At 38.8% G+C, this 11,186-nt stretch overlaps 1 protein-coding gene across 1 annotated transcript in view; it reads left to right on the forward strand.

Moving 5' to 3' along the window:
* Positions 1–10,334, forward strand: part of LOC106867996 (kelch-like protein 21) — an 11,354-nt gene extending 1,020 nt beyond the window's left edge. The window contains exons 2-7 of the mRNA XM_014913082.2: positions 1,852–1,952; positions 3,042–4,029; positions 4,150–4,344; positions 4,500–4,713; positions 5,434–5,664; positions 7,422–10,334. Of these exons, the coding sequence (XP_014768568.1) occupies positions 3,400–4,029; positions 4,150–4,344; positions 4,500–4,713; positions 5,434–5,664; positions 7,422–7,903 (1,752 nt within the window). The 5' untranslated portion in view covers positions 1,852–1,952; positions 3,042–3,399 and the 3' untranslated portion in view covers positions 7,904–10,334. The remainder of the gene's footprint in view (positions 1–1,851; positions 1,953–3,041; positions 4,030–4,149; positions 4,345–4,499; positions 4,714–5,433; positions 5,665–7,421) is intronic.
* The last annotated feature ends 852 nt before the right edge of the window (positions 10,335–11,186 follow it).

The raw sequence follows: 11,186 nt of genomic DNA on the forward strand, positions 1-11,186 counted from the left end.
ATATATATATATATATATATACATGTATCGATCTTATTTAAATATATAATATATAAATTTGCTCGATCGATCATACGATCGTAGAAAGCCACTATTGTATTTATACATGTGTGTGTGTGGGGGATTTAATCTTCACTCTGTGTTGCTATTTACTAATTAGTGCATCTGTTTGTGTGTATGTGTATCTGGCTACATATGTGTGTGTGTGTGTTGTGACTAATTATATTGTTAATCAATTTCAGACACCGGTGCGATACATTCTAACTTTCACTTCTGACCATGTCGTTTGTCTTTGGGGTTTTTTTTGTGATCTTTTTCTTTTTTCTGTTTTATTTTCTTCCTTCTCGTTATTGTTGATTCCAATTAGAATTACATGTTTCTCCTCGTTCAAGTTGTTCCTATGTCAAAAATACATATTTCTAAATTCCGACTCTGAAATGCATAAAAGCGCCGAGCCATTAATCTTTACTTTCTGCATATTTAACGAGTGTTTCGTTTTTAATATTCCTCCGCTATTAAATACAAAGTTCACTTTTTGATTACTCATCTTTGTAACTGACAGCCTCCTTCCCATGGCAACCGATTCCACTTTATATGGGGTGGGTATATTAAGCAGTTACTTGATGTAAGGGATAAAATTACCGGCAAGTTAAGACTACTTGTCAGTTTCGATTCTCGACTAGATCTCATCCACTCCACTTCACCGTGGGCCATTTTATGTCGTTGATGTCTTTGTGGCTGGTGAGGTACGGGCATCACAACATATCCTAGCTTTCTCTTCTATAAACCAGAAATATTCTCTTATCGAGAATAATTAAGATTTCATTATCAGCCCTGTTCACACACACACACAAACTGCAAAATATGGCTTGAACCAGGCCTTTTCGGAAGTTGTATAAATAATCCTAATCCACAAAGCGGAAGATCTTAAGAACACGAATGCAATACATGTTGTGGTTATTTTTAAATTTAGAATTACAGAATAAAATGATGGGATCTTTTTTGCTTTATTTTTCTTTCTCCATCTTCTGCTCATTCATTCTCTCTTTGAGTCATTCTGTTCTGTTCGTATATCTCTTCTCCTTTCGACTTGAAATCCGAGCGAACTTCATTTTTCCACACAGTTCGACTCGATGCGTATTTAACTGTCATCTGAACAGTTTCAAACCCTTATAGTTCCTTCAGATCGCTCGTCACAATTACTGCCATGGTAGGTTTCTGTCGTGAACTAAGGTTTACTTCTTAAAACGGTGCTGGCAGGTTTATATTGCCAGTGAATAAATATTATGTTCTGTAGCTCAGTGCTTTAGAAAAATAGACAGAATCCCCTTACTTGACAAACAGGTCAAGGATGATAACAGGAAAAACATCCGACCCCAAAATACTACTTCAAATGAGTATGTATCCAACTTAGTCGTTGAAAACTGGACTTAATAATACAAGTTGTGTTGGTGATTATAGTCATCGTCGTTGTTTCTGTATTGATGTAGGATACCCTTTTCTGTTCCTCAGTGCTACCCCCATTAGTTGAGGGGTTTGGTCCTGCAACTGACCTATATAAATGTCATTTCCTCCAATCCATCATGTTCGCTTTTTATCTGTTATTAATGTGATGAGCTGGCAGAATCAGTGGCACACAAAATGCTGGCAGCATCTCTTCCAGTTCTATACATTCTGATTTGAAACACCAAGATCAACTGTGCTTTTCATCATTTAGGGATCGATAAAATAAGCTATCAGTCAGACACTGGTGTTGATGTAATTGACTTAGCCCCTCCCCTCAAAATTGCTGGCCTTGTACCAAAATTTGAAACTGTTATATCTGTTGTTTGTTTTTTGTTTATCTCTCAGGTGTGTCATTGTGTAAACAAAATGAGGGAAAAACTGAAATGTCCTTTGCTGCCCACTTCTTTATGAATGGGAATTTGATTTGATACCAGTAATTTCCACAGGTCAGTAACTCTATCTTTCCCTTCATTGTTGTTGTTACTATCATTGTCCTTGATCAGTAGCTGTGACCAAATCCACTTAGTCATCTAAACGTATTCAGAGCAGAACATGTGGTGAAAATTAGTTATTTAGATTGAGTAAAACAGAATGAATATAGCAAATTATTTTTAATCAATAAAAGCTAAATTTTGAGCAGTAATTTATTTTCCATGTTTTTTTTTATCTTATCAACATGTGACCCTTTTAGATTTTTCCCTGACACATCTTCTCCACTATCCTGTTTCTTTTCCAAATGGGGTGGCCATGTACTTCCCCTACCACGAGACATCTGTTCTTGTCCTGTGTCTTACTTTAACCTCACACCTTCTAGCATACAACCTCTTCCTTCATTATTAATTCTCCCCTCATTTGGTGGGGGTCTTGTCCTGTGAATTACTTCGTAACCTCACTAGTACCGGTGCCACATGAAAAAAAAAAAAAGTACTCAAAAGTACAATCTGGAAAGTGGTTCGCATTAGGTAAACCATCCAGCCACAGAAACCATGCCGAAGCAGATTGTGGAGCCTGGTGCAGTCCACTGGCTCTCCAGCTCCTGTCGATCATCCAACTCAAACCAGCATGGAAAACAGAAGTTAAATGATGAAGATTAGGATCATAATGGGCATAGGCTTCGCTGTTTTTATTAGGAAGACGTTCGTATGTAACTAATGTGAAATGCAGAAAACAATGGACTGTAAGACTAACAGGGAATTAAAAAGTATCAGAGAATGGATGCAAGGGAGATAAGTTCACTATTATGTACACTAAGTGGAACTAATGGACAGCTACGTATAGATGGAAAACTGTTGTGTATCGATATAGAAAGAAGTAAAGTCAGGTTTAAGGATGTTGAGGATCACAGTGCAGGGTCAGGACAAATGATTTACTGTATGGTAGAACTGTCCAACCTGTGTGAACTTGGAAAATAGAAATGGAAACGGATGATAGTGATGATGCCAGTTTGACTTTGTTACAAAAAAGAGAAGTTATTTTGTCGTTCTGTTGTATTAATATTAAAAACTTAATGAATTTCAACTATTGTTTTCTTTCAGTTGCCTGACCTGCCACAGCACGTGTCCCACTTTTGCTGCATCTGTTGTCCAGCTTACATAACCGTTGCCCTGCCTTGCCACACCAGTTTTCTTCAGCAGCTGTACGACTTACCACACAACGGTTGTCCAGTTTATCATAGTTATCGTCGTCCCACCTTCCTATAGCAACGTCTCCACCATACCTTGACCAGCGGCTGTTTTCTGTTTTGGCCTAAAACACCAGTTACCCAACGTTATTACACCGATAATGTAGCTTCCCACACAAATATCCCCAACAAAACAGTTAAACCTCATAACAGTGCCTAGTTGTTTAATTTAAACTACCATTTGCCTGAGTTACTCTGCCAGTAGTGCCAGAATGAATGACATTGCAAAAGATCGATTTGACAACCAAAATGGATGTTATCAGTTGGAAGAGGATAACAATCACACGTTTGAGGTGTCCTCTGATGACATTTGCAAGTTTGGCTTTTGTGACATAGGCCTCATTGTGGAACACGAACTCATTGAGTGTCACAAACAGGTCCTGTCAGAAAACAGTCAGTACTTCAAAGCAATGTTTGAAAGTACTATGAAAGAAAAATCTCAAAAGACTATAGACCTTAAATGTGTGTCGCTCAATAGTTTCAAAGTGATTTTAGACTTCTGTTATAGTAAACCAGCCCCTCTTCTCATCGACCGCGACAACATCTTTGATGTAACACGCATAGCTGACATGTTGAATTTTTCTGAAGTGTTCACATTATGCAAGAATTTCTTATGGAGTCTTGTAAGTCAGAACTGTTTTGATGTCCTCATGTTAGCCTCCACTTTGTTTATAAAAGAGCTGCACAACTACTGCACTGCTTATGTCCTCTGGAATTTCAAAACCATCAAAGACAATGAAGATTTTGTCTTCTTAACTAAAGACGAGCTACAGAACTATCTCAGTGACAGCAGACTTAATACAGTTTCAGAGCTTCCTGTGTATAAAAGTATTATTACATGGGTAAGTGTTGAATACTTCTAGTCACCATCTTTCTTTGTTGCTATTTTATTATTATTACAACTACTTATATGACTATTATTTCTAATATTTATAATAATAATAACAATGATATTTATCAAGATAAACCATGATCCCGGACAACGGACGAAATATTTCAAAGAACTATTTTCATCGTGTGTCCATGTTGGTTTAATGTCCAGTGAAGAATTAGAAGTTCTTCAAGAATCAGACCTGGTGAAATCCACTCCGAATGTTTTACAAACAGTCGAGTCAGCTTATGTTGATCAAGATTCAAGTGCAGCAAATAACGACTCAGTAAGTAAACCGCATCCTTTTCTTCATCTTCCTGTGTACCTGAGTGTGTGTGGGGTGTGTTTTGAGTAAGGGGATACTTCCCTGCATATTACTCTTTTCTTTGTTTCAGTCTTTGTTATATTGTATTTTGTTTCTTGTTTGCAATTCATTTCTAGACTGGAGGTTCGAGGAGACCTTCTCATCTACGACAGATTCCTCAAGCGCTGTTGTGGGTTGGTGGAGACAAGAGCAGACTCTGCGATAAACCGAGTCCCCATTGGAATGTAATGAGATGGGACGCTACTGCCAAAGAATATGTGAAGTTGGATGATATGTACCCTGTGACATCACCGGTGGAAGCTGACATGGGTTACAGGGTGTGCAGTTTGGGTAAGAGAACGATCTATTAAATATCATCATTGTCATCATCATCATCATCATTGTTTAACGTCCGCTTTCCATGATAGCATGGGTTGGACGATTTGACTGAGGACTGGTGAACCAGAAGGCTACACCAGGCTCCAGTCTGATTTGGCAGAGTTTCTACAGCTGGATGCCCTTCCTAACGCCAACCACTCCAAGAGTGTAGTTGGTGCTTCTTACGTGCCACCAGCACATACTGGGGTCAATGTAATCAACTTCGCTCCTTTTCTGAAACTGCTTGCCTTGTGCCAGCATTATGTTAATTGCAGGCATGGTTCTGTGGTAAGAAGTTTGCTTCCCAACCACTTGGTTCCAGGTTCAGTCCCACTGCATGGCATCTTGGACAAATATATTCTGTGAGGGGATTTAGTAGACAAATATAAAAAAGTCTATCGTGTCTGTGTGTGCAGGAGTATGTTTGTGACTCCTTGATTATCACTGTCATACAAGCAATGTCATTCATTTCCACTGTTCTGTGAGAATGTATCTGGCTACAGGGAAATATTACTTAGCTTGGAAACAGGAGAAGGTTAGTAACAAGAAGGGCGCCTGGCCATAGAAAACCTGCCTCAATAAACTCCGTCTGACCCATGCAAGCATGGAAAAGTGGATGTTAAAATGATCGTGATATTTATACATTTTTTATTATCTGTTTTCTCTTTTTTTTTTTTCTATCAAATTCTGCAGGTGTGGAGGTCTATGTATTGGGAGGTGAAGCTAAACTTGGAAGTAACAAATGGCAGATACAGACCTGGGCTTACGATTTATTAAAGAGGAAATGGGTCAGAAAAGCATGTCTCCTGCAACCCCGTCGGCACCATGCTGTTTGTGTCCTTGACGACGACATCTATGTGATTGGCGGATTTACCAAATACCGTGAGATTACAGTCAGCGTCCATTGCTACCATTCTAACAATGGTATGTTTACAGATCCTTTATCATTTATGTTTTACTTGTTTCAATCATTGGACTGCGGTCATGCTGGGGCACCACCTTGAAGGGTTGTGTCAGATAAATGGGCCTCAGTGCTTATATTTTAAATCTGGTTCTTATTCTACCAGTTACATTTACCAAGCGGCTAAACTATGGGGAAGTAAACAAACCAACATTAGTTATCAAGCAGTGAGCAGGAAGGTGGAACAAACACATAAACACACACACAACAGGCTTCCTCACAGTTTCCATCTATCAAATTCACTCGCAGGTGATTGGTTGGCCTGAGGCAATAGATAACTGGCCCACAGCGCTGCACAATGGTATTGAACCCAAAACCATGCACTTACAAAGCAAGCTTCTGAATCACACAGCCATATCTGTGCCTATTGGTATTAGTTTCTTTAAGCTATTATATTTGCACCTCTAACCAGTTGGTGTTTTGGGTGGCAGCAGGGGACCCAAATTTCTATGCATAATAAATTCTATTTCAGATGTAAAATTAATTTACAAATTTCCTGTGAGGTAACATCCATAGTCGTCCTTCATTTAGTTATCCTACATTTCAAATAGTTAACTGATAGCATCTGATTAGACCTCACAAAAGATCGAAATCAATTCAATTACTGGACCTTGTCCTCAATATTGAGTTTAACTCTTTTGGTAACCAACCGGTCCAAAACATCCACTGGTTCTTTCAATCAAGCTTCCTATTTTAAACACCAAACAAATAACGACAAAATTAATCTCAATAATTCTTCAATATTTGCAGGATTAATTGATATGGTGTTGTAGTGACGTCATCTTGAGGGTCTCCAGCATGCATGCGCAGGGTTGGAACCTTCTGGAAAGCCTGCCGAAAGGTCCCTGATGCGCATGCACAGAAAACTAGCAGCAGCAGAGTTTTTGTATCACCAGACTCGAGATGCAGCCACTGAACTATGCAGACGTGTCCTCAGCAGCTCTCTGTTCACCTCTGCTGCTGACCATTATTTGACCAGCTCTGTGTAGCTGGATTTCTGTGAAGAATGCCTTCATAAAGTATGACTAACTCCGACCAATTCAATTCTTTGGTTTCTTGTCCAGTCATCCAAATTTGTTGGTTCCTGTGTGACCATCTGAATCTGTTGCCTCTGGGATGACTAGCTCCCAAGTCTCTTGGCTCTGGTGCATCTGTGTTGATCTAGCACAGCTGTTCAGATATGTTGGCTCTCATACAACCAGCCTTGATTCATTGACTCTTTTATAACTGGCCTCAGTGTCTCGAAACTAGTATGATTAAGCCTTAATCTATTAGAACCAGTTACAATATAGATGCACTTTTAAAGTATCATTTCCTAAATTAATTTGAAATTATTTAGCTTTTATATTTTTTTATTTTGCCATTAACCCATTACCTCCCATAATTCTATTAACTGGAATTTTTTTATGGAACTTTGATTTCTAGCATAAAACAGCCTTAGAAACACGCTGGAATGCTCAAAATAACATTTTAAATAGAAATAAGCGAGATATTGGGTGAAAAATTAGCAAACCTCATTTGAATATCAGAGAACTATACCTAGTAGATATAGCAAAAAGGTTAGATATGTGTAAATATTGACAGATAATTACGAAATTTGTAATTTTTAAGTGATCTCATATGAGATCACTGGTAGGTAATGGGTTAAAAAAAGACCCTGCACAAAACAAACTATTTTGAATTGATGTCTTCTTGTTTTCTTTCTATCCATAAACTACAGATTCCTGGACAGTATGTTCTGACTTAATAAGACCGGAATTTGCTGCTACGGCCGCTGCACTAAACAACAGAGTATATTTATTGAAGACATTGATTATCCAATGTTATAATCCTTCCAGTAACCAGTGGACAATCGTCACCACCGATGTACCACCAGCAATAACTCCTGGCTTTACTGTCATGTCAGCTATTACCGTTGGCAACTCACTCATCGTACAAAGTGGCTACAACAACAAACTGTATCTATACGACCCCTATGCTGAAGACCAGGACCAAGCATGGACTGCCCTCGGCTGTTTCAAAGATGTCTTTGGAAGCTGTGCAGAACTGGATGGCAAAATCTATTGCATGGGTAATGACAGTAACCATATGGAAACTTATGATATAGAGTCACAGACATTTGGCATTGAGATGTCAGTCTCCTGCCATTTATCTCGAAGTTTCTTAGTAACTGTGCCGTTCTACAAGGAAACCATGACATAAAACATTAAGCACCTTAATGTCATTTCACTTAAAAATAAAAATATTTTTTGCTGTAATTTTTTCACTTAGGAGAGCGCCATAGAGTAGAAGGTAAGCTCCTGACAAACTTGGAGATCAAGTTTCACTTCCAGATCAGAGCTGTGTCACTTCACCTACATCACTAGTACACTTGGAAGAGACATGAACATCACAACATCCATTCCCTTCATAACAGTTTTACACTTCACGACCATCACCTACAGATGATGGGAGAAGCCACTACAGAGAATCTTCCCTGAAACATTATGAACAAAATTGTAACAATATCTAATATCAAGCCATATCTGCCAGCTCTTTGACCAGAATTTTCTACCATTTATTTTACGAGCTTTTTGCTTGTCATGCAATAAGACTTATATATATATATACATATATATATATATATATATGATTTTATATTTGTGTGTGTATATATATATATATATAAATATATACATACATAGATACATACATGTGTAGTTTATATTAAATTTGCCTTGCAATACCTGTAATTTACTAGGTGAAATGCTTATGATCGTTATTGTTAGATCCAGCTATGGTCAGATTTACTGTGAAACGGATGTTGTCAAGTCAATAGAATGAAGCATTTTACTGTATGGCTACTATTAATTGCTGTCTTTAATGCAGGACATGCTGTCCTACGAATTTAGGGACTGAAAAGATGTAGTCCCTACACTAAATTCAGGAATTTGTTGAGGCAAGGAATTTTGCCTTTTACTGAGTAGATTAACTGACTACATAGATGTTCCCTAACTGGTTGTTGTTGTTGTTGTTGTTGTTGTAAGTAAAATGGTTTGGGTTTGCCTTCCTGCCATTAAGAAATTTTTTATTTCAATGTCAGAACAGAGATAATGACCATCACCAACAAATCATGTGCTCAGTGTCCCCACCGTACAATTAAAAGTCACCAGCACAAAACTGTTTAATATGATTCTATATTTGTGAGAAGAGGAATTTATATCATGCATATTGTTTATATCAGTAGGACGGGTGACTTAATCTTCATTATTGATTTCACTGTATTTCGGCTGGTGTGGAGGCGCAATGGCCCAGTGGTTAGGGCAGCGGACTCGCGGTCATAGGATCGCGGTTTCGATTCCCAGACCGGGCGTTGTGAGTGCTTATTGAGCGAAAACACCTAAAGCTCCACGAGGCTCCGGCAGGGGATGGTGGCGAACCCTGCTGCTGTACTCTTTCACCACAACTTTCTCTCACTCCTACTTTCTGTTTCTGTTGTGCCTGTAATTCAAAGGGTCAGCCTTGTCACACTGTGTCACGCTGAATCTCCCCGAGAACTACGCTAAGGGTACACGTGTCTGTGGAGTGCTCAGCCACTTGCACGTTAATTTCACTTGCAGGCTGTTCCGTTGATCGGATCAACTGGAACCCTCAACGTCGTAAGCGACGGAGTGCCAACAACAACAACAAATTTCAGCTGGTGTACATTCCAGTCTTCAGGTGTCTTGGATTGTATTGAAATTCTGAACCTAACCTTTTATTTCATCTGTGAAGGTACACAGTTTTCATTCCCTTCTCTGTGTTTCGTGACATGTTTTGTTTCAGTTGATTTTTTTGTGAATTACCTCAGTGCCTTGCATCGTGGAGTAGATAAAGATGTTGGTTAATGCGTTGCAATCACCAACAGGTTCTGAGTTCAATCCCAGGCAAAGCAATAAGATATTCACAAAAAAAAGTCCACTGAAGAAAAAAAATGTCATGAAACGCAGAGAGCAGAATAAAAACAATGTACCCCCATGGATCTAATAAAGATTCAGGTTCAAAATTCTAACACAGGTGAGTTCAACACAGAACACCTGAAGATGGCTGAAGAGCACAACAGCCAAAACTGTAGTGAAATCTGCAATCAAGAGAAGGACACCAGTCCACTTAATATAAACAGGTATACATAACAAAACTGTTTATTTTTGCAATCCAGATTCTATTCCATTGTGCCTATCAAAGATATCTGTTGTTTGTTTCCACAACTGGCTTGCAAGACATGTTAATAGCAGAGTGATGCACATGACCTCTCAACCGGAAACATGTTGGTAAGCTTGGGAACACACCTCATGGTACTTTATGGAAAACATACAGTAATCAGGGCTATTTACAGAGTACATCTGCTATGGTGATCTCAGCCCTCTGTTGATTCATTTTCTCTTTCGGCACTTTATGGTGAATTTCCTCTATGGCATTGGGGTCTTCTATATTTGCTAGCACTTTACAGAGCGCTTGTTTTATGGTGGCCATTTTTAACCTGCCTCAATAATTAATTATCACTAATTACAGCTAAAAATAAGTGTATATAAATAACAAACAGCAAATATCATGCATTCATTCTCTTTCACTTAACATTTATTTATTTATTGAATTAAAAAATATATATACATACCTTTATTGTTGGCCTTTTTTTCTCAAATTGTAATTTTGAATCTAGTCAATGTCACCTTAGCTTTTCGTCCATCCAGGAACAAGAAAATGATACCCGTAATATACTGGGGATGATATAATGAACTACACCCTCCTTAATATGTCCCTAGCATGGTCGTATGATTAAGAAGTTTGCTTTGAAAGCAAGTGGTTCCAGGTTCAGTTTCACTGCATAGCAACTGGAAACTGTGGAAGCCGACCTCTATAGTGTCCTTTCTATTATAGGCACAAGGCTTGAAGTTTTGGGGGAGGGGACTAGTCAATTACATCGACCCCAAAATTTCACTGGTACTTAATTTATCTTTTCTACAAGGCCCAAAATTTTGGGCTATTAGATCAACCTCAGTACTCAACTGGTGCTTAATTTACCAACCCCAAAAGGATGGAAGGCAAGGTCGACCGCAACGGAATATTATATATTTTTTCGTACTCTAAGCACAAGGCCCGAAATTTTGGGAGATGGGGGTCACTTGATTAGATCGACCCCAGTACGTAACTGATATTTATCGACCTCGAAAAGATGAAAGGCAAAGTCGACCTCAGCGGAATATTATATATTGTTTTCTACTCTTGGCACAAGGCCCGAAATTTTGGGGAAGAGAGGGGGTGGCCATTCGATTAGATCGACCCCAGTACGCAACTGGTACTTAATTTATTGCCCCCCCCCCGCCACAAAGATGAAAGACAAAGTCAACCTCGGCAGAATTTGAACTCAGAATGTAGTGATGGGCGAAATACCGCTAAGTATTCAGTCCAGCATGCAGGGGTGGCTGTGTGGTAACAAGTTTGCTTCTCAACCACCGGCTTTTGGGTT

This window comes from Octopus bimaculoides, chromosome 9 (assembly GCF_001194135.2).
Source record: "Octopus bimaculoides isolate UCB-OBI-ISO-001 chromosome 9, ASM119413v2, whole genome shotgun sequence".
In the NCBI taxonomy this organism is placed as follows: Eukaryota; Metazoa; Mollusca; class Cephalopoda; order Octopoda; family Octopodidae; genus Octopus; species Octopus bimaculoides.